Genomic DNA, 23,474 nt, shown 5'->3' with positions numbered 1-23,474 from the left:
TGTCTTAAAATAATATTGAGTTTGCGGTGACAGCAAGCTTACAACTCGCGGCCGGCGCGCGGCCGGCGCTGACGGCGCGCGGACGTCGCGCGGACGGCGAGCTTGCACCTTGCGGACAACGCGTAGTTAGCCGCTGGCAGCTAGCCGTAGTCTAAGTTGCGGTGCTATAATGTGCCATGTCCCTAAGATTTAAAATTGCAGTAGTTTTTCTCTATACATAAGTTATCTAAGAGTCAGCCGATAGTTATACATTGCTAATTATAGTCGGCCGATAGTTTGTTTGGGCCTTGGGCTCATAAATAAGTGTAAAATAAATGATAGTACCTACCTACGCGCACAATAAAAAGTATTTAGCCCTTATCAGACCGACCTTACTTATATTAGAATCAAGATTTTCTTTAAAAAAATATCACCGACCATCATCGGATCAACTGATTAGTCCGCAGTGTGCGGGTAGGAACACTAAAATATTTTTAGTGGTTCTTTTTTAATTTTATAAATTTTACGCGTTCAAATAAACTTTAACTTTTCTTCAGCTTCATAATATTAATACTTATTTATGAAAAGTTATTTATACATACAATTTAAATATAAATAGGATAACTGAGTTCATGTTGTTTACAAGGAAAACTAGTAAATGTTATATTTGGATCTGCATCAGTCATTTTCATATTGGCCGTTCAGTATTATACTGCATGTGGACAAGTGATGATCTCAATATAAAATGAAATGTGAGTAATATAATAATACTTTAAGAAAACTATATTTCGTATAAAATAGCTTAGTCACGTTTTGTAAATGTTTATATAAAAATTTGTAGTTACAGCTGATTTGAAATACTTACTATAGTCAAGTTCTTGTGAATTTTGTTGATATAACATACAAGATACGCTTCTTTTCTTTATAACTAATAAGTGAGCTAATAAATTAGAAAGAAAGAAAATGTGCTTAATTGCACGTATACAGATGCATAGACAGATTAATGATTACTTAAGTCCCTCCATACAGACAGATTCTCATATAAATAAGTTATAAAGACTTTGGCATTAAATTGCAGCTATTTTAAAAAGTTTTTTTTTTCAGTACTAATTTTAGTATACCTCGCCCAAGTGGCGTGGCCAGTTTATGGGGTCTACTATACTGAATCGATTGAACTGTTTGAACCCCCAAGCAAAGTTCGCAATGACTCATTCTTCGGCTACAGTATCACCTACGACCAACAGTTTAAAAAGTAAGTTTAAGAAAACGCCACTTAATTTTAAGTACTGCTCGTGAAACGATCTATCTGTGTTACATTTACAATTTTTTTAAGGCGGAAATACTTGTAAGTAGGTCTTAAAGTTATGTAAGGTTTCAATATTTCTGGTTTGTCAGTAAGTGAGATAAAACTGAAAACTTTGTATTTTATGTATAAGCTTCTATTATTTATTTATTTCAAGAAAGCCAGTCTGAGAGTTTCAATCGGTCTGATACAGGCTCTTTATAATGTGCTTACTATCATTCATCTTCATACTAATTTATGAGGCCAAACCAACTACCAGCCTACTGAAAATGTTCAGTATGTGGGTAGGTACTCTTAAGTTCTGATATAATGTAAAGAGTCAAGATGATTTCTTCAGCTGTGGGTTGTTCGAAAGAGATACCGCGGCCCTGGTACATGCAAGGCCACCCAGTCAGTAAGAGTCTGACACTCCCTGCTAACCCACAGCAGGAGTGGTCATTTGATGATTTTTCCGGTCGTTAAAAAAAAAAGATGATTCCTTCAGAGTAGGTACAAAAATATTGACGGTAAATACTTGAAACAACTATTATACCGTTGTATTTATTTGCAAACAAAATCAAAGTTAAATTAATAAGTATACCTAACAGTACCAAATCGGTACAGGATAGTGGTAAATACATTGATTATAAGGAAAAAAACATTTTAATCATTGCAGATTGGTGGTCAGCGCGCCTAGGGAAAATGGTATTGGGACAGTCTATGACTGCAATATAGATAACAAAGTTTGTTCTCCCATTATACAAAAAGAAATTAAAAGATGTAAGTAATCATAAATATTTTCTTTAATGATGATATCCTCCTAATTGTCGGTTTGCAGGACATACATATAGTGCACGAGCATTTGCGCAGACACAGGTGCACTCACTGTTCCTTCACTCTCATAACCCGATGGGACGACAACCCGTCACGACCGGAGAGAAATCGGTCGCAGGACCGACACCCATGCATCGGAGCACGTTAATGTATAAACCACCAACCTCCTGACTCCGGGCAGCTTTGTGAAAGATTCCCGTTTACAATGGAAACAAGCCCGAGACCTCGTGCACAGCAGCCACGCTATGCAATAACTAGGCGATCATTTTCTTTTATAATTCCCTAATGAAAATAATAGTCTTCATCATCTTCTCAGACATTTCCAGGATTTCCACTGCTGAATATAGATTTCCTAATTAAATTCCAATGTAAACAAAAGTAATTAAATTAGTCCATTTTTCCTGCCCACTCACCACATACAGTACGAAATGATTTCCTTACCTCATTTACCATAATATAATAATTTCAAAACATCATTTTGTCTCTATCAATAGTTCAGAATCGACGGAGTGAACCTTAATTTTAATGATCTTTACTTTTTGTACTGATATAAAATGGTATACTCCAGCTATTCCCCACAGATTTCAGCCTACTCGAAGACAGTGGCATTTTTCTCTATACTGTAGTATATAAACATTATTTGTTTGTTTGTAATGCAAAAAACTCAAAAGCTACTGAACTGATTTAAAAAATTCTTTTACTGTTGAAAAGCTATATTCTTTCTTAGTATAGCTTTTTTATATAATAGGCTATATTTTATTCCAGTACGGGCAGTAGTTCCCCCGGGATGTGGGTGAAATCGCGAGAAAACTTCTTAAATAATGGTCACTATCTACCACTAAAAGATAAGAGGCAGTGGCACAACTTTATTGCACCCAACAAAATATGTAAAAATAAATAATATGTATATTTACATTGTTACAGCGCACTCAAATTATTCGCATGACTACTGGTTCGGAGCTACTGTCAAGTCAGGACCAGATTTCGTTGTGGTAAGTCAAATTAACTACCTCCTAGACGCAACGATTACCATGCCGGACTGCCGGACTGATGGTCCCGGGATCAATTCAAAGCATGCTTGTTGGCTGTATTCTAGTTGTTGTTGTAAGTTTATTAGTCGGGTTTGCCTCCATATAACACCAACGAATTAATAGCTTACCATCTGTGAACAAGGCAAGTGTCCTCAAAGGCTTAAAATCCTTGTTAAGTTAAAAATCTGAAATTAACTCTTCCGTCTGTCTGTTTTCATGCCAAAACAAACGAAATGAACCGATATTAATGAAATTACACAAATAATCTAGAGCTTAGGCTACTTTTTATCTGGGAACCCACTGTCGAGGGAACTAACCCATCCCTCGAAGGATGGGGATCGGAATTACTTTGGCATTTATAAGTTAAGAGGACGAATTGGAATTTTTGGCGCCAAGGATTTCAATTTTTCTCAGTAAATACAAAACGGATCAAAATACAACTTGGTTACCTGAAAGTTCATGATATAAACCTTATTTTGTTAGACGTAGAAACATGATTACGAAACTTTTATAACAGAGAAAAATATATCAAACATACCTCTTTTTAAAAAGAGATTCACATATTATGGGCATACGGGACCGATTTAAGCCTCTTAACTTTTTTAGTAGTTGAGTATATACATACTCTTTGAAATTGTAGAAGGAATTTTTATCAAATTATCATTTCTAAATAATAAAATTACAAAACCATTTTGTCGCTTACGACTTTTAGTTATAAGCTAGCGCGCGTATTGTTATCCTCGCCCCGCTCAGACGCTCCGACCCCTTTTGGCGCCTTAGATGCGCGTGCCGGTTATGGAATTATTGTTGACTAATTCCTCGCCTTAAGAGGTTGAATGCACCCAATACACTCTTTCTTTTCACAAAGAGAGAGAAGCCTGTTTACGCGACGTTCGTAACGTTCGTAACATACATATTAACTTAAAAGCTTTAAAATGAGTTAAGTACCTAATCAAAAATAAAAATTAACCAAGTTCTGTATTTATATATGGATTAGTAAATGTTATCCCACCAAAAACATTAAATGTAAAAAAAAGCCAATCCTCTACGCAATTCCTCCACCGTAAAAAGTTTTGAGATCGCATAGAAGCCAAGTCCTGTTCAACTTTATTTGTAATAATAAATAAATATTTTGTGACTGTATCAATAGTTTTTTTCACATTACAATAATATTGACTTGGCCATGAGCACAATAAACTACAAATATAATACAGCATATCTTGCAGAGGTGAAAGTCAAACATGAAGTTTAATATCACAGAATTAAAGACTTTTAGTTTATTCAATTGTTACTAAATGACCGACAGTCAGTATCATCCAACATCAATGAACTGCACATGTACGGCGCATGTTTAGTCCATGGTGATCTAAAATTCCAATCAGTCCATAATCAGTCCAATCGTAAAATCATGTTCATATAGATTTTATCAATTCAATGGTATTTACACATTATTTCAAGGAGCGACTTTTAACTTGTGCTCATGGCCAAGACAATATTATTGTAATGTGAAAAAAACTATTGATACAGTCACAAAATATTTATTTATTATTACAAATAAAGTTGAACAGGACTTGGCTTCTATGCGATCTCAAAACTTTTTACGGTGGAGGAATTGCGTAGAGGATTGGCTTTTTTTACATTTAATGTTTTTGGTGGGATCTAATTTATTTTTTGTAGGTCTCTTTCTTGTCTAAATATATAACAAACGAAATATTACACCTAAAGTAGCACGTAAACAACATTTTTTTAAATAAACTAAAAAATTTCGAAATTGACGAATTTTTGAATCGAATATCTTTTAGAATAAAAGAGATTTATTTCAGAGGTAGATGGCGCTATCACATGAAATTATTTGATTTTTTTAAGTACTACTTATACTTAGCTATGTAACGAAACCATAGCGCGATTTAGACCAGGACAACGCCATCTATCGAGCGAGCATGCACTATTTATCGCACTGCAATAATATGAAAGATTTTATCATTATTCATTTCATTTTAACCTAGCTTTTTTATTCATATGTATGTATATTTAATACATATAACAATAGTGGTATATTGTACTACGTAACAATAAAACAAATAGTAATATTTTGTACATAAATAAATAACAAAGTTATCAATGCAGTCAAAATTCATACACAATGTTCTTGAAAAACCGCAAATATAAATTTGTTTCCTATTTTTTTATTAAGTTTTAAGGTTTTTATAATTTTCCCTTTATATGTTGCTAATAACCTATCTTGGTGCCAAATTTGAAGGTTCTAAATTTGCTAGAAGTACCTTAGACTTTTGATGATCGGTCAGTGAGTGAGTCAGTGACAAAATTGTGTAACTTTGATGGCTCATAACTCGTAAACTATTTATTCAAATGTCTTGTAATTTTGAGACTGAGCTTGTTCTAATACTTACTCTTGGTCATCGGAAACCTAAACTCCTAGCTTTGTTCACATGGAAGATACAGGGGGCTGAAATAGCCGCGAAACGCTTCGAGAAAAGATGGTACGGCCGTGCACGTTTTGCTCGAGTCTTGGCTGGGGCACTGCCGTGCCCTCAGATACATTTTATCAATTTACATTGATAAGTAATACAGAAATATATTTTTGTTAGAAGATCATTTTCAGAAGTATTTTTTTTTATGGAGAAAACTTTTCGAAAACGTGTATTGAAATTAACAGGGTTCTCAGAAATATGTTCAAGATTAATATATATTTTTTTCGGCGTCAAAAACTGTATAGATTTGGCAAAAAAAATTGTTGACAAACCAATTTCGGCATTTCCCCTAAAGGATTAAATTGCACATTGTTGTTAGAAACATTTAAGTTTAACATGTAATTTGTTGATTTCAGATGTGTGCCCCAAGATCCATGGCTTATATTAATTTTGGTACGAATATATATTTTTTTTAAACCATTTTTATACTCTAAAGATGTTTTTCGATAATTTTGTTTTTTTAGTTAATTTATTAATTATGTTTTTTTTTTACTTTTAATATGTAAGGTATTTTATTTTGAACATAAAGAAATGTCCACATATTTACATAACACTTAAAATAAACTTATTTATCGTCCTCGTAAAAAAGTATTTATCGTAGATAATGAATTCTGATGTTGATGACATAACTTATTTTCGTTTTTTTTTCGGGCTTCGTGACTTTTCACTCTGCGGGGACGATATAATACAATTTAAAACTAATAAATAGCATCAAAAAATGAAAATTATGAATGAAATGTTTTGTTAATTTTTTAGTTATACCATCTTATGTAACATTCGGGACTTGTTTGTTACACAAAAACGGGAAGATAGAAAGGTTACAGACAATACCACCTAGCAAGAGATCTGGTGACGATTTAGGTAAGTACTTTCTTTTGTTTTTTTTTCGTAATATTCTCTCGATTAATGATCAATCCATCTCCGCGTGAGAAGAGGCCTGTGCCCAGCAGTGGGACGATAAAAAAAAGGTTGTAACAGTAACAGTAATATTCTCTCAATCTTCCAAATCAAGCATTTTGTTTGAACTTACAACCAGGAATGTATTGTGTATGTTAGATAGTAGGTATATGAGACACGTATTGTAATTCGATTTTAGACCCCCAAATATAAGTGAAACTTGGTAAAAAATATGTACAAAATAACAAATATTTTTGCTGTCAATTTTAATATTTTGTGTAGGTATCGTTATTTTTAAATAACTTCCTTATTGTATACTAGCCGTTTTCCCGCGGTTTCACCCGCGTCCCGTGGTAACTACTGCCCGTACCGGGATAAAATATAGCCTATGTTGCTCGAGGATAATGTAGCTTTCGAAGGGTGAAAGAATTTTTAAAAACTGTCCAGTAGTTTTTGAGCCAAACAAACAAACAAACAAAGTTTTCCTCTTTATAGTATTAGTAAAGATAAACCTTATTTTTTCAGAGGACCACATGGATTCATTTGGTTGGAGTATTGATGTGACTCCTGATAAATCCATCATTATTGGCGGTCCCGGCATGAACCACGGTACGTTTTTATACATTAAAAATGAAATTTAACAAAAAAACAGGGCCATTGTTGATATGAAATTGAAAGATAGTCATTTATGTATATGCTTAATTATGCTAAGTGGAAATGAATACCTAAAAAAAGTCGTGATGGCCTAGTGGATAAAGAATCAACCCCCTTCGATCCCAGGTCAGGCAAAGTACCTAGTAATGCAACTTTTCTAAGTTTGTATGTACGGACCCCAACTGTTTGAAAAAGTTGTCTCGGCAGATGATGAGAAAGACCTATACTGTCAAAATGCTAGGAAATGCCATTAAGAGTGTATATCGGTGAAAGTTTGGGGCTTAGTACCCAGGGTACTCTTTGACGGTTTTGTCACAATGAAAGACTGTATGTTGTACTAAGAAATCATGTGCCACAAATCTCACGTTTTTTTTTTAGGACGGGCAATGCTATTAAAACCTGGAAAAGGCGCAGAAGCGTTAAGACCTACTATTTCACCTGAATTTAATTTTGGTAAGTATTCTTTTCATTATTATTTCCGCCATTGACTAGCCAAAACATATAGCCTATGTCTGCAAAACGGACCTTATTTCAACGTCATAATATGAGATTTTTTAGACAAGTGTTCAACAGACGTTTAAATGTTTTGTGGTATGACGGAGAATGCTCAGTGTTTTGTCCCTGACTTTCTTAACCAAAAACGAATTGAAATTTATTTGCCCTTAGACTTACAATATCAATTCACTCTAAAAATAAGACTATAAAATTGTATTAACCAAAAGTTAGTTAGAAAGATATTTTTTCAACATCCAGTGCTTGAAGGTTATAAGTAATTTTCTCATAAACATTATGTTTTAGGGTATGCTGTCTCCGCTGGTCATTTTATAAGAAAGAGTACGGAAAAAGATAGTTTGGCTTACGCAGTGAGTACGACGTATGGGAAGGACGGATCTGGAGAGGTAAAACATACAAAATATTTTTAAAGTATTCTCAAAAAATCTACGAAGAATAAGTTTTGTAGAAAAAGGTCGGTTAGGTACACAATATTTTTTTGATAATAATTTTTTTTTAGGTTTTATTCTTCCGAGGTCCCACACAACAGTCAAAGCTGAACAAGAAAGAGGACGTTGCCAAAGTAGGATCTATGTTTGGAGCAGTTCTCTGCGCCGCTCATCTGTCTGGGGCCAACAAGAATGACTTGCTAGTGGGAGCTCCCACTTACGGCAGTGCGACTGAGTCCGAGTACAATCTGGGAGCTGTGTATATTTATAAAGCTAATCGTAAAAATGCGAGTATTTTATTTTTTTTATTCCACGTTTACTTTATATTATATAAGTATAAAAAAGTCTGTCCGTGTATTTACCAACTTGACAACTGAGGTTTCATTAGCAGGCCGGATGATAATAATAAAAAAGTTAAAGATTTATATATGTATTTCTTAAAGTGTGTTACAATACAATGTAAGTGTGTTACAATACAGGCTGTATGTATATGCTTAACGGGAGGCTCCAATCACAATATTTTTTGTACAATCCTTTATAACCTAATAAATATTTTTCATTTTTCATGAGTTTTACCCATGTCAGGCGAACTAAGTATTTACTAAGTACACAATTTTAAGTAAAGCAAGTATTTACAACGAGTGAACACAGTTATGTAGTGAGTATAACTAAGTGAAAATAAAACCTTTTCTTTTGCAGAACCCACCAACTTTCGAAAAGAAAATCGTTGGTGAAGAATCTGGAGCACAATTTGGAAGTGCTATAATTAGCCTGGGTGACTTAAATGGTGACGGAAAAGACGGTGAGATTATGATGACAATCTAGTCTAGTTATTTAAAGCTTACAGTTTGTTCGTTGATCCAAGAGATACAGATTTACACCTTTTTCTTTACTTGTCGATACTATCTTCTTCTAATATTATAAAGAGGAAAACTTTGTTTGTTTGTTTGATTGGTTAACCATTACATGGATAAATTCAAAAACTACTTTACCGATTTTAAATACTCCTTCACCATTAGAAAGCTATTATTATCTGCGAGTAACATAGGCTATGTTTTATCCCGGTGCGGGCAGTAGCTCCCACGGGACGCGGGTGAAACCGCGGGAAAACGGCTAGTATATTATAAATGATGTAATTTCGTATTGAAATTGTGGACATTAAGATTTTTAATATTTAGTTAATAAGAAAGACAGATTTATGTTGCTGGGGAGTTCGTTGTGCCACTTCTTTCCAGTAGTAACACATAGGAAGTGGTGAAGGATGGGTGTTTTTTGGGCCATCTCATGTAATTCTGACATTCGAAAAGTGCTGTCTTTAAGCTAGCTTTGAACAAACGATTTTTGATGTTGATTGATTGATTTTCAGAAATAGCCATAAGTGCACCTTTCGAAGACTCGGGCAGGGGAGCAGTGTACATTTATAGTGGTCATGTTTTGGTCACTAAAACGGATAAAACCGTTGAATACTTACAGAAGATTCTCCCTGAAGATAGTTACGCTAATTCTTTCGGCATGAGTCTGACGACTTTGTCAGATTATGACAATAATGGGTGCAATGGTATGTATTATTTCTGTGATTCTGCAGGTTCGCTAAATAATTTCTAATTAATGGCACATTTTGTGATACTTCTGAGTTGCTTGAATAAAGGGCATTTTTATGTAAGAACTGCTGAAGAGTTTGTTTGCCTAACGTATTTAGCTTAGGAACTACTCAATTTGAAAAAAAAATCAGTTAGATAACCCATTTATCGAGGAATGCTAGAGGCATTTTACGCGGGTACAGTCACGAGCAATAACATGGAAACGCCCTTAAAATTTAAATTCATGTAGTGACATAAAATCGCAAAAATAAGTATGCTAACTGTGTCCAAAAAATATGTAAACGTTAAATTGTATCAAAATTAACTACACATTTTTATCAAATTTACGTTAACAACAGATTTCTAAAAAAAATATTAAGTTTTAGTTACAAAATAATGAACCCAAGGAAATTTCAATAATATGTTTACAGTAAACCAGTTTGCCAGTGACTTCGATGTTGAAGGAGTTCTAATATCTAATTGTACTGGCTGTTACAGTATTTATTTTTATATTTCAAATATTTTCATATGTCACTTGACTTGTCAAATTTCTCTCAATAAAATTTTCCCTTTACATAATAACTCTTGAAAGAGTTCCGTGTGAAAGAGGCTGAGCTAGATATATTAATTGTAATATATAAATTTAAAATGAACAACGTGCCTTATCGTATTTCTACATATGACAAACACAAAATTATTGTTCTTAAAGAACAGGGACTTTCCGTAACAGACATTGCAAATGAATTGGGAATTACGGTGAGTTTGCATTTATTGTTGTTGTGTTTTAAACATCTATGTATAGGGTGCCACGCGTTGCGCAGTCATTAGAACAATTTACTTAGATGCCTTTTTTTTTCAGCGAAAAACCGTGTATTTGTGGCTCAAGCGGTGGGAAGATAACGGCGACGTTGTTAGTTTTAAAAGTAGTGGTCGTCCACGAAAAACTTCCGCGGCGCAGGACAGGCAGATCGTCAACAGTGTGGTCAGTAACGGATTTGTGAGAATTCAGGACATTTCATCTTCGCATTGCGTATCAACTTCGACAATTCGACGTCGCCTACGCACAGCTGGCCTACGTCACAGAGTTCCGGCGCGAAAACCACTATTATCTGCACGACACAAGGAACAGAGACTACAATTTGCTCGAGAATACCTAAACTACGACTTCAGCAGAGCCATTTTTTCTGATGAAAAAGTGTTTGTTTCATCTGCTGATGGACGTTTATCTTTATGGCGGCCTAATAACACTCGTTATTTAGAAAGGAACATATTGCCATCTAGAAGAAGTGGCCGGATAAGCTTCGGCGTTTGGGGCTGGATGTCAGCCAGTGGACCTGGTGAATTGGCAGAGATTAGTGGACGAATGAATAGCGAGCAATATACCAGTATTTTAGACGAAGTTTTACTTCCTAGTCTGAACGTTTACTTTCCTGAACTGATGCCTATTGATTTTGTGCAGGATAATTCAGGTGTCCATAATTCCCGATTCACTCAAGCCTGGTTCAGTCGCAACCGGAATTTCGTGAATTCGTTGCCGTGGCCACCTAAAAGCCCTGACCTCAACCCTATAGAGAATTTGTGGGGGCTGATGGTCCAAGAGTGGGACAGCAACCAAGCGAGAACCAGAGAAGCTTTGGTCAGACACGTCCATGAGATATGGGATAGTTTTAGAGGCAATAATGTATGTTACAATATGGTTTCGTCAATGCAGGAAAGGCTGCAAGATGTTATAAACGCTGAAGGGGGCTACACAAGATTTTAGTTAATTTAAGGCCCATTTTCACCGACACGATGATACTACGACGATACGACGATATTATTATATTTGATTGGCTTAATTAATAATAATCATTCCGTTTGGTAACGAATTACAAGACTGATTTTGTATACCTTTGTTTTATTGTAGTAACCAACCCTTATTTATTTATAAAACTGTAATTATTACAGAAAAAAGTAGGTATACACTTTCAATATCATTTTAATGTATCCATAACAATTCCTATAATATGTATACAACTGGCATTTCATGTGTATATGTTATAGAAATTGTCATGGATAATTCAAAATTACATTTTAAGTGTAAACTTTTTAGTGATTTTGTATCGTTTATATTACTATGAAACCAATGTATACCCAGTTTTGATACAGTATTACATGTAGATAATTTAGAAAAAAATATAGAACACATACTTTTTGAATGGTGGAATTTGAGATATTTTAGAAAATGTGACAATGTATATATATTATTGCTCGTGACTGTACGCGTAGTGGTTCATAAGACACGAAGGTGAAACCGCCGATGGTCTCTACTATTGAACGAAAGGCTGTTAATTTACATGTTATTTTCATTGCAGAATTGGCAATTGGCTCACCCTTTACTAACAAAGTACTTCTATTGAGATGCATGGCGTCGATATACGTGACAACGGAAGTCATATTCCCTTATTTACAGGTAACTAAATATAAATAAATTATTATGGAGTTTTTTGCCAGCTCTTCTCCATGAGACCAACTTTTTGGAACCGTACAAATAGTGTGACGTTTCATAGGAGCCTGCAAAGGCCGATTTGAAATAAAAACATTTTGATTTTGATCATTTAGCTGTGGAAAAAAAACAACTTCAACAAAAAAATAATATGATTTCTAAAGGTTCCGTTTTTTTTAATGGAGCTGAACGATCAGTTTTTTTCTCTTTTTGGAATATAATTATATCTTTCTACATATTCGAATAGAAATATAAAACTGTCAACTTACAGGGTCGGACAAAGGCAGGTCGGACGAATTTTGAATTAGACGTCTGCATAAATGTGACATATCCAAAGTTACCAGAGAAAGTTATAGCCGGTAAGTACCGTAACTACCTAAATAACTATCTATTAGTAAAATCTACTGAATAGATATGATACTCACCACTTCAAACTCACCCTCTCACAAGTAAATAGCTCAACTTAATATCTACCATGACTTATAAAAAACATTATTTTATACATGTACATTACATACTATTTTTAGCTCACATGCCATTTGTGGCATTTTAAGCAATCAAACTTTATTTTTTAAGCAGACTACTTTTGTCTGAAAACCTTTGAAAACTTCATTTCAAAAAGAACATTAACAAAGTGCTTGCTTTAATGTTTTGAATGACACTTTAGCACACTTGTATTTCTATTTTTGGGTTATATTTTGCAAACCATTTAGGCCATTTATTTTCTACACAAACACGTAACATTAAGAGGATAAAAAACAGATTGAGAAAATGATGTGTAGTGGAAGACTCAGTTCAGTATTCGTTGTGCATGCAAGCGCAGCACAGATTTTCAGCTGGCTTCTGACAGTTGAGCAACATTTATTAAGACAAAGACAATATTTAGGTATATTTATTTGCAAAAACACGGGTTAATAAAATACATTGTTTTGATGCATATTATGAAGTCTTAAATATTTATGTTTGAAGCAACATGTTTTACCATTACTGGTATACAAATATAAAAGTAGAAAAATACAAACTTTCAAAAAAAACAAAATACAATAAAATAAAATAATAAAATATAATTCAAACTTAACACTACAATATAATTGGTAATTATCGTCGAAAATTGTAGCGTTCTTCGTTAACATTATAGTAGCGTTCTTCTGTCAGAAGTTTTTTTTAATGACCTCTGAAAACAAATTACATGTAAACTAAACGAATATCTATTTTACAGAATTAGCAACAACAGTGGAGATGTTACACGATGATGCTAGTTTATTGGCCACCACTCCCAAAGGCTTCGTTATCAAGACGGTATCTGTCACCATTCCTCATCCGCCATTGCAAGAAAAGAAACCAAGTTATTGTACAAAAGTGCCCTTCATTCTACCTTTAGTGAGTATTTTTTCTTTTTTAGGGTTCCGTACCCAAAGGGTAAAACGGGACCTCATTGTTTTCGCTCCTCTGTCCGTCCGTCCGTCTGTCACCAGGCTGTATCTTATGAACCGTGATAGTTAGAGAGTTGAAATTTTCACAGATGATGTATTTCTGTTGCCTCTATGACAACAAATACTGAAAACTAGAAAAAATAAATATTTTGGGGGCTCCCATACAATAAACGTGATTTTTTGTCAGTATTATAAATAACCCTTCGTGTGTTCGTGTTCGTGTGGTACGGAACCCTTCGTGTGCGACTCCGACTTGCACTTGGCCGGTTTTTTTTATTGTAGTGGATTTTGAGCGCTTATCCTTTGAATACGTTACTGATGATGATCATCAAATACTTTAATTATACGATCTCTCTAGATATTCTCGCTCGCATATGTAGGCGATGACCTTAAAAGGCTAACAAACAAAAACTTTTTCAAGGCATTTTCGTAATCCAAAAATCACAAAAGTTTTCACGATTATGACTGGAATTCAACGTTAAAGTTTGGTTCTCCTATTTACATAACTGACTTAACTAACCTGAACCTATGAAAATGTCTCCCATAGAGAAGTTGCAGCGAACATTTGTAATAATTTACTTTAGTTTTTTTTTTAAAGTGCCTCATTAATGTAACTGTGGATCAATAAACTTTATTAATATTATTAAAAAAAAGGTTTAATTAATTATACTTTCCTTCTATTTTCAAAGACTGGTGCATACCACAATGAAATTGTCGTGACGACGAAGACCGCGTTGCTGTCTGATCCTCGAACGCTGCCTACTTTTGACAGTTCTCGTGTGATCTTAAGTGACCGAAGTATGTTGGCCACTCGGAACTCTTTTTGGGCAGCCGAGTGTGCTGGCAAAATGTGTGTGCCAATATTGGCTGTAACACCTAAAGTTAGCTTCCAGTAAGTACTTATCTTTGATGTAAGTAAAAAAAAATCTGTTCAAAAAACCTAGTTATTTTATCCTCCATGGTCTATCTATCTATACTAATATTATAAAGAGGAAAACTTTGTTTGTTTGGTTGTAATGAATATGCTCAAAATCTACTGGACCGTTTTAAAAAATTCTTTTACCATTCGAAAGCTACATTATCCACGAGTAACATAGGCTATATTTTATCCCGGTACGGGCATTAGTTATCACGGGACGCGGGTAAAACCGCGGGAAAACGGCTAGTATTATATAATTTTCATGAAGATGAGGCAACCAATTTTATACGTCTCATACATTATTTCTTTCAATAACATCGGCTCATATTTTTTACCACGTTAAAGATTAGCCGCTATGTGTGTGCCTCTTTTAATGACATCACAGCACAAAATGCGGATGACCCGATTTTTAATTGATAGCTAGTTTTCCAACTATGTTTGTAGAAAATATTTGCATGCCAAGTTGGGCAGAATATAGCTAGAACTTTTAACCTATGTAAAAACCAATAGGTAGACCGCACATCAGTGGTAACTGTCATGCACCTTAATTCAATAGTAATAAGTACGATTTTCCTTTAAACTTGTTACCACTGACCTGAAGTTGACTGTACCACCTATGTTCTAGATGTAAATATAAATTGAAGTTTCTACTTCTACAAATTTATCCATTCAATCTAGATATTTTACCCCGTTCAAGTATAGTTTCTATGTTCCAAAAAAAATATCCAATACTTGCTCATATTACCCCAGGTATCCTGATCACAAATACACAATAGGCCAAAGTTTGTATGAACACATTGAGATATCTGTATTGAATACTGGAGAAGTCGCATACGATATGTGTTTGCATGTCTTCATATATGACGTACCTGTGTTTGAGACGCCTGGAAATTGTCACCTGCAGCCAAAAGTCTCGGATCTTTACGCGGAGGTCAAGTGCTCTCCGCCGATTCCTCTACAGACTGGACAAGATTGGGTATGTGCTTTGTCATCACTACGTATGAAACAATGTCTTTCGCATCATATGTCTGTCTTGGCGATAAACTTTAAAAAGTACATATGCATGACAAATGAGGAATTCATGAGAAAGGTCTCCTAGCCGAGGTGACCTGCTGGTCTTTTTAAATAATAATATTTAGATAGCTAACGAAAATCTGTCTTTTCTAAAAAATATTACGTCCAGAATTTGAAAGAAAAAATACTTTAGGAATTTTGCATTTTAAAGGACAATGGGCACTTTGTATGAAATTTGGTACCCGCTCCAACAGTAACGTATGATATATCATTAGAAAGGTATTTACGTGAAGAATAATAAAAACTATGGGGCTTGCCCCAATTAGCTGTCCGATCCGAGTAACGATAAAAATTGAATCGACATAGAAACAAGTATGTCATCCATATATGCAAATTCATTAGGGGGCATATACATATGTCGTCAGTGTAATAATTTTAAACTCAGTTAATAGACTTCTTACATTGTTTGAGATACACTCTATTATAATCTAAAGGTTGTAATAGTCTATGGAGTCATACTACGGAAACACAATCGTCATCTGATTTGTCAAAAGTTCAAAACATTTCTATTCATCTTTTTTGAAGAAGAAATTCATCATTATCTCAGCACCTCTTGAGGAGCAAGATTAAGTCGTAATATGTACTATGTTAACATCGTCTCCTGACTTTACAACCTTAATTGATTGTAAATACTGAAATACTTTTATCAAATACATAAGCTAGTTCTGCGTGAACTGCAAAGGTTTGTACAGTCTTTTTTTAAAGCAGTGGGCGGGAAAACATTCTAAGAAGGCCAAATTCCTGTTTTTTTACCCACGACGGAACGGAGCAGGTATATGCGTTTAGGGTGAGAGATGTGCGTTTGTGCGTTTGTGTGTTTGTGTGTTTGTGTGTGCGTTTGTGCAAAGTAATGTTCCCTCCTATCTTCTAAACTAATGATCTGATTTTGATGCGGTTTTCAATAACGTATTTGTGTTCAATGAGTTCATGCTCTTAGACCGGTGTCATGACTGTAACTCACTAGGGGGCGCCACAATATTAGGGCAAAACAGCAAAGTAATGTTCCCTCCTGTCTTCTAAACTAATGATCTGATTTTGATGCAGTTTTCAATAACGTATTTGTGTTGGATGAGTTCATGTTCTTAGACAGGTGTCATGACTGTAACTCACTAGAGGGCGCCACAATATTAGAGCAAAACAGCAAAGTAATGTTCCCACCTACCTTCTAAACTAATGATCTGATTTTGAGACAGTTTTCAATAACGGATTTGTGTTCCATGAGTTCATGTTCTTAAACAGGTGTCATGGCTGTAGCTCACTAGGGGGCGCCACAATTTTAGTGCAAAACAGTAATGTTCCCACCTACCTTCTAAACTAATGATCCGATTTTGATGCGGTTTTCAATAACGGTTTTGTGTTCGATGAGTTCATGTTCTTAGATAGGTGTCATGGCTATAACTCACTAGGGGGCGCCACAATATTAGTGCCAAACAATGTTGCAATATAATGAAAACGTCTGATTACAATTCTGTTTTCATCAGCAATGTGTACGTGCTTAATGCATGTTCCCAAATAATAAAAATTACGCCAGTAACTCACTAGCGGGCGCTACAATATCTGTGCAAAATAATATTGCAGTAACATATTATATAGACTATAATTCGTATATGCTCTCTAAAAAGTCTGAAATAAAATTAAGCAAAATTAAAAAATTTGAAAAAGCCCCGACGGTAAAAATCTTTTTGAAAAATAATAAAATAACTCAAAACCCCCGACTTAACCCAATTATATAGGAATAACCGTCGGGGGCTGCCTTTTCTATATGAAAATTCAATAATTAGTTGAGTGTATTTTATGTCATCGTTAAACATCTACAATTCTTCAATAATTGTATTCACGACACTAGGAATCCTTTAGCTGGTTTAATGGCAGCCCCCGACGGATATTCCTATATAATTGGGTTAAGTCGGGGGTTTTGAGTTATTTTATTATTTTTCAATAAGATTTTTACCGTCGGGGGTTTTTCAAAATTTTTAATTTTTTGTTACTTTACCAGTTTTTATTCAATACAGTTGGATTTAAGAACTACATCTACGTTGATGATTTATGAACATTACACATTCTATTAGTCGATGTCATGCGAAATGGACAAGGATTTGGGACTAGTCGTCATAGTAAACATTTTTTGCCTTGCCAAGACCTACGGAATAACCGTCGGGGGCTGCCTTTTCTATATGAAAATTCAATAATTAATTGAGTGTATTTTATGTCATCGTTAAACATCTACAATTCTTCAATAATTGTATTCACGACACTAGGAATCCTTTAGCTGGTTTAATGGCAGCCCCCGACGGATATTCCTATATAATTGGGTTAAGTCGGGGGTTTTGAGTTATTTTATTATTTTTCAATAAGATTTTTACCGTCGGGGGTTTTTCAAAATTTTTAATTTTTTGTTACTTTACCAGTTTTTATTCAATACAGTTGGATTTAAGAACTACATCTACGTTGATGATTTATGAACATTACACATTCTATTAGTCGATGTCATGCGAAATGGACAAGGATTTGGGACTAGTCGTCATAGTAAACATTTTTTGCCTTGCCAAGACCTACGCAATGGTACTAGAATCAACACTGTTGGACAGGGTACCAAAACGCCCATCGTCCTTTTCATAAATTTTGCCAAAAATATACAAAAAATAAACTTATTGAAAAATTAATTTACAGACAACCGGCCAAATTAAGCTAGAGATGAACCATCTCAACAATTTAGACACGAACGTTACGATAAAGATTCAAAAATTCAATTATTGTGGTAAACCCGAAAATGAAGAAACTACGATAGTGACGGATATGGTGCCTGATGTTTTTGGACCCGTTGTTAAAGGGTTTGTATTCCTACTCCATCATCATCATCATCATTCTATTCATATCATAACATAACAGCCAATTGCCGTCCACTGTTGAACGTTGGCCTTCTAAATGAGTGCCAACCATCCTTGTCCTGGGCAGCCCAAATTCATCTTTTACATGCCAAGCTTCTTCAAATCCTTATATAGTATAAAACAAACTCGTTTCAATTAATGCAATATTTCACCCTTGGAGGGATTCAAAAAGGTCGGTTTTAACCTTATAACCTTACGAACCTTGGACACTTATGTTGTCGGGTAAAAAATTTGGTCGAATGAAAATGAAATAAATAACTTCTATATTATTTTACAGAGAAACCGATATTGGTATGTTCGTTAACATAACGCAAGAAGATGTGGATAGTAACGGCAAGAAGTTTCAACATATTTTTACCGTAAGTAAAATCTTCTGACCAATTCTAGAACAATTTTTTTCTCAATAAAACTTTTTGATAGTCCACTTGATCCAGTTCTCGTACAAATATGTAGTTACTGAATTAATAATCATAAAACAATTTTACAGATCGTGAATATCGGTGTCACGAACTATGCACCATTTGAGGTTCAAGTAACATTGCCTAAGCAACCGTACCTTTCATACGATGAGATTTTTGTGAGTATATTATAAAATCACTCCCCTTAGGGTCCGTTCAGACAGACCGGCTCGGAGAGAAGAGCAAATTCTTAACACGTTGAAAATCGAATACTTAGTGTTTGTAGTAAAGTTTATTTTTGGATGTGCACAGCTTTTGTCATTAAGAATGCTCGAAGACGTTCGGTGTGAAATAATAAGAGGAGCCGACCGGCTCCGATCGCGTACTTTTTCTTAACGTTTGGCCCCGAATGCATGCTCTTTAATGCTCGCGCAGCCGATCGGCTCCGGTCTGTGTGAAAATAAAAATGCGCGCCGATGCTCTCCGAGCCGGTCTGTTTGAACGGACCCTTACTTGGACAATCCCGTTGGGTCAATGGTCACCATGTCGTATCATGCCAGAGGATTCCGGGTTCGACTCCTGGTACCGGCAACCTTCGTTTGATGAGCATGTTTGTTGGCGGTGGTCTGGGCTGAGTTTATCAGTTGTTACCATAACGAACGTGTATGAAAAAGTCCCAGATAAGTATTTACTATTGTCCATATATTAACACGCTCATATTAGCTTCACTTGTAACTATGTAGGTATGTAAGAAAATCTTGGAATCTTAATTTGACTCACTTCGCGGCCTTCGATGAGGATGAAAGTTTGCACACCCTCTGAGTTCTGATGACTAGCTAAGCAACGTGATAAAAAGCGTGTTTTTTTAAACTATTTATTTTTATTCATACTAAACATACCTATTTATATGTATTTGATTAATTAAATAAGACAATAACTTTTCAGATGATCGTTTCGTTAACTAGAACGCAAGTTTCTTGTACGAGGATTTCTGACGACGATACTGAGTCGAAGTATTTATGCACGTTAGAGGATTTGGTGGGAATGAACAAGACTCAAGCTAAAGTTGTTGTACCGATAAACATTTTAAGTGGAACGCTGGGTAAGAACACTATTTAACCGACTGCAAAAAAGAGGTTCTCAGTTTGACTCGCATATTTGTTAGACTCAGGAAAAGGTTTAAGTTTTTTTTTAAGTTTACAAGGTTGCTATTCTGTGCTATTATCCTGAAATAAACAGATACTTGTGGCAAACTTGTAACACCCACACGGTAATCTCTCTACGGTCGTGTCAGATTGCCGTCGAATATGAGATATGAGAGTGAAGGAATAGTGAGTGCAACTGTATCTGCGGAAATGCTTGTGCACTATAATAATGTCCTGCGCAGCTGGCTAATCTCCTTGCATGAGAACAGACGCCGTAACCGATAATCGGCTAGGAGGACATCATCAATCTTAAAGCTCAACCAGCTAAGTTGGAAATAGTTATCGAAGGCTATAGATGTCCGTGGTGGCCCGTAGATGTCATCATCATCAGCCTATCGCAGTCCACTGCTGGACATAGGCCTCTCCAAGTGCACGCCACTGAGATCGATTCCGTAGATGTCATCTTAAATAAATTCTCTGTTATTTGATTTGCAGGAAATAGACTCGAAGATAACAAAAATGTGACGATCACTTCTTCGATAAAATTGCTGCTTCCTGATCACTCTGTCTATGGAAGGTAAATATACGTAATAAGTACACTGAAATATTTCAGAGTCAAAAGTTTTTAATAACGATTAGAACTTTTAAACATACAAGTTATACTTAGTAAGAACCGCTGAATAATTCACAGAGACAATCGAACGTCTAGTAGTTACAATAAGAGTTACAATATGATTAAAAGTTTTTGTTATATTAGTTATAAGATTTTATAATGTAACTGTTTGCTGTACGTCGATTCTATAAAATTCGAACAACAACTCGCATTTCACTTCGATATTCACTCTCACTTCACATTCGGTTCAAAACGTTCTAAAAGTCATCTCATACTTTATCTGTCAAAATCTCGTGTAGTAGTGTAGTCGTGTAGTAACTCACGGCGGATTCAGATGTGAAGTTTAGAGTGAAGCTTATAGAATCACACTGCTGTACCTTACAATAAAAAAAAGTACTCGCAAACTACAAACTTTTAGTCGGCCGATAGTTTGTTGGGGCTTATAAATCAGTATGATGATAAATGTCCGCACACTACAAAGATTAGGTATTTAGTCGGTATTACACCTACTGAAAACTTTGTTTAGAATCAAAATCTCTTTAAAAACATTTCTCAACTCTCGTTGTTTGCTAACTCTCGGGTAAACTGTCGGCCAACTTTTTAGTCTGTGGTGTGTAATGCTAATATTTACTTTTCTTTCAGCACCGAAACAATCATAATGCTGCAAGAACCTGAATTTCCACTTATGTGGATTATTATTGGAGTGTGTGTTGGTCTCTTCTTCATCATTATCATAGCAATCGTACTCTATAAGGTAAAACTAAGTTTTAAGCTAATTTAGCATCAATACATCTATCAGCGCAAACACTTTCCATTTACGACAGTTCTTTTTTTAATGTCAGTGTATATTCTGTTAACGTCAGAATCGCTGTCACTCGTCACCGATCCTCTCGAAATACCTATAGAGAGTCGCTACCTAATTGTTACCAGCTATCATTAGTTGCTACCAATTGCTACCCTCGTGGTTTTCAAGATATTCAGCATCTAAAGGTGACAGCCATCCTGATATCAGAATGGCTAGAGTTAGGCTAGGGAAGAATAGCTTCTGCATTGTCCGCGTAGTTGGGTTTTATCCGACTTTAGAATAGAAAAAAAACACATTATGTTACAACTTCTTATTGGTTGGTACCATTGTTAAGGGGACATTTAAGAGACATTTTATTATTCTTTTTCTGCATATCACAATATGGTCACTTCTTTTAGATTGGTTTTCTGCGGCGCAAGAAAAAAGAAGAGTTGATCAATCTGCGCAAGAGTGTGAGACGCCAGACTATTGTAAGTATTACTATAAACATTTTAATTTCATTTAAACATATAGAACAACTTAGTTTCTAATAAAATAACTGTGCATGTTTCATGCATATGACCCATAGTCGAAAGTTAATTTTACAAAATAATAAAAAACTAGGTAACTGAAATTGTATTGTCCAAAATATTAAAAAATGTGTACATCTCTCTAGATAACCCAGGTACAAAATTATAATCTTTACAAAATTCTAAGCCATCAGCCCATGCCAATCCATTATTATTATCCTCCTGAACCTATGCTTCCTTGGGGTCAGCGCAGCATGTTTTCGCCTTCCAAACTTTGATGCCTTCCAATCTTACGTCATCTCACAAGTGACATTTCACCTTTCTGTTAACTGGCCTTTCATATCTAACGCCACCAAGATCTTCTTCTATATCCCTCCCGTTGGCCCTCCTTTGCATTCTCCCTCCACCGGCCTTATCATGGCAAGGCAAAATACCTACCTACTAATGTACTCTATTATTTGGAACAGCTGCGACGAAGCACGATGCCTACTCGTGGTAGACCTTCCGTCAGTGGACCCTCGGATGCTGATAAACTGGTTCTGGAAACCACGAAGGAAGACGATGAAGAAGAGCAGAGCAAACCATCTACCTAATCAGTATTGTAATATTAAAATTACGTTATGTGTATTATAATCTTATAATCTAGTTTATATCTAGTTTATTTTCTGAACGGTAAGGCTAAGTTAAAGGTAATAAATATAGTGTTTCACCTAAGTAATTTTTATTAAATTTTTACTGTCAAAATAAAGATTATGGTGATCCAAATTATCAGATATCTCATTACATAATCACCCCATTAATTTGTGTATTCAAACTTATTCCCGTAACAGTGACACAGTGACCCTTTTTTGACCTCTGAATACTTTCACAAAAGAGTCCAAACAATAATAAACGGGATAACCGTCACTAGAGGGCGCCACAAAGGATACAACTTAAAGGTCCTTCTAACGTCTACTTGATTGATGTCCCAACTTGGCAACATTTAAGGTCGTATGCCATTGTCTTCTGGGCCACAGAAGGGGCAACACCGAAGTTCATAAGTTGGCAACACTGTGGAAACTACGCCGTATTCGAATATTAAACAATAGTGTGCCTAATGTGTGCGCACTCATTAGCAAAGAGTTTCGTAGACGGGAGGACTTATTGATTTTCGCAGAAAGGGACAAGTTTTGGACTTGGTAAATAGTAATTAGTAGCATATGTTAACTAGCTGTTAACCGTGGTACCACCCGCGTCTTAAAAAAACTACATTCCGTATAAATAGCTTAGATTTGTACCTTTTCAGGCTCTAGGTGGAATTAGCCTAAATTGTGTGTTCAGTATTTTATGTTCAGTTGGGAACCTCATAGAAAAAAAATGATAACATCTACTTATGTAGATTACGTACTATCTGTAAGTAAAACAGGCCGTTTTTTTAATTTATAAATAAAACCGAGTAAGTAATAACCGACTAGTTTATTTTTAAAAGTACAGTGTTTACACTTAAACCACCAGCTTATGACATTTTTAATATCT

The 23,474-nt window shown here is 35.1% G+C and overlaps 1 protein-coding gene across 1 annotated transcript; it reads left to right on the top strand.

The window, feature by feature from the left end:
• Positions 1-592: 592 nt before the first annotated feature.
• On the top strand, positions 593-23,195 carry LOC110369670 (integrin alpha-4). The gene is made up of 25 exons (XM_064036276.1): positions 593-731; positions 1,084-1,231; positions 1,938-2,041; positions 3,020-3,087; positions 5,975-6,011; positions 6,375-6,479; positions 7,041-7,124; positions 7,548-7,622; positions 7,968-8,068; positions 8,182-8,397; positions 8,810-8,912; positions 9,477-9,668; positions 12,045-12,142; positions 12,447-12,534; positions 13,395-13,555; positions 14,298-14,500; positions 15,278-15,503; positions 18,272-18,432; positions 18,767-18,848; positions 18,977-19,066; positions 19,833-19,989; positions 20,528-20,609; positions 21,288-21,399; positions 21,849-21,920; positions 22,427-23,195. The coding sequence occupies exons 1-25, from the start codon at positions 725-727 to the stop codon at positions 22,550-22,552; spliced, it is 2,898 nt and encodes a 965-aa protein (XP_063892346.1). The 5' UTR covers positions 593-724; the 3' UTR covers positions 22,553-23,195.
• The last annotated feature ends 279 nt before the right edge of the window (positions 23,196-23,474 follow it).

Source organism: Helicoverpa armigera, chromosome 9 (genome assembly GCF_030705265.1).
Source record: "Helicoverpa armigera isolate CAAS_96S chromosome 9, ASM3070526v1, whole genome shotgun sequence".
Taxonomy (NCBI): domain Eukaryota; kingdom Metazoa; phylum Arthropoda; class Insecta; order Lepidoptera; family Noctuidae; genus Helicoverpa; species Helicoverpa armigera.
This window is presented reverse-complemented; position numbering and strand designations above follow the sequence as displayed.

Coding starts and splice junctions, on each gene's coding strand:
- LOC110369670 (XM_064036276.1), top strand. Junction 7,623..7,967: donor TTCACCTGAATTTAATTTTG/GTAAGTATTCTT, acceptor ATTATGTTTTAG/GGTATGCTGTCTCCGCTGGT. Junction 9,669..12,044: donor TGACAATAATGGGTGCAATG/GTATGTATTATT, acceptor TTTTCATTGCAG/AATTGGCAATTGGCTCACCC.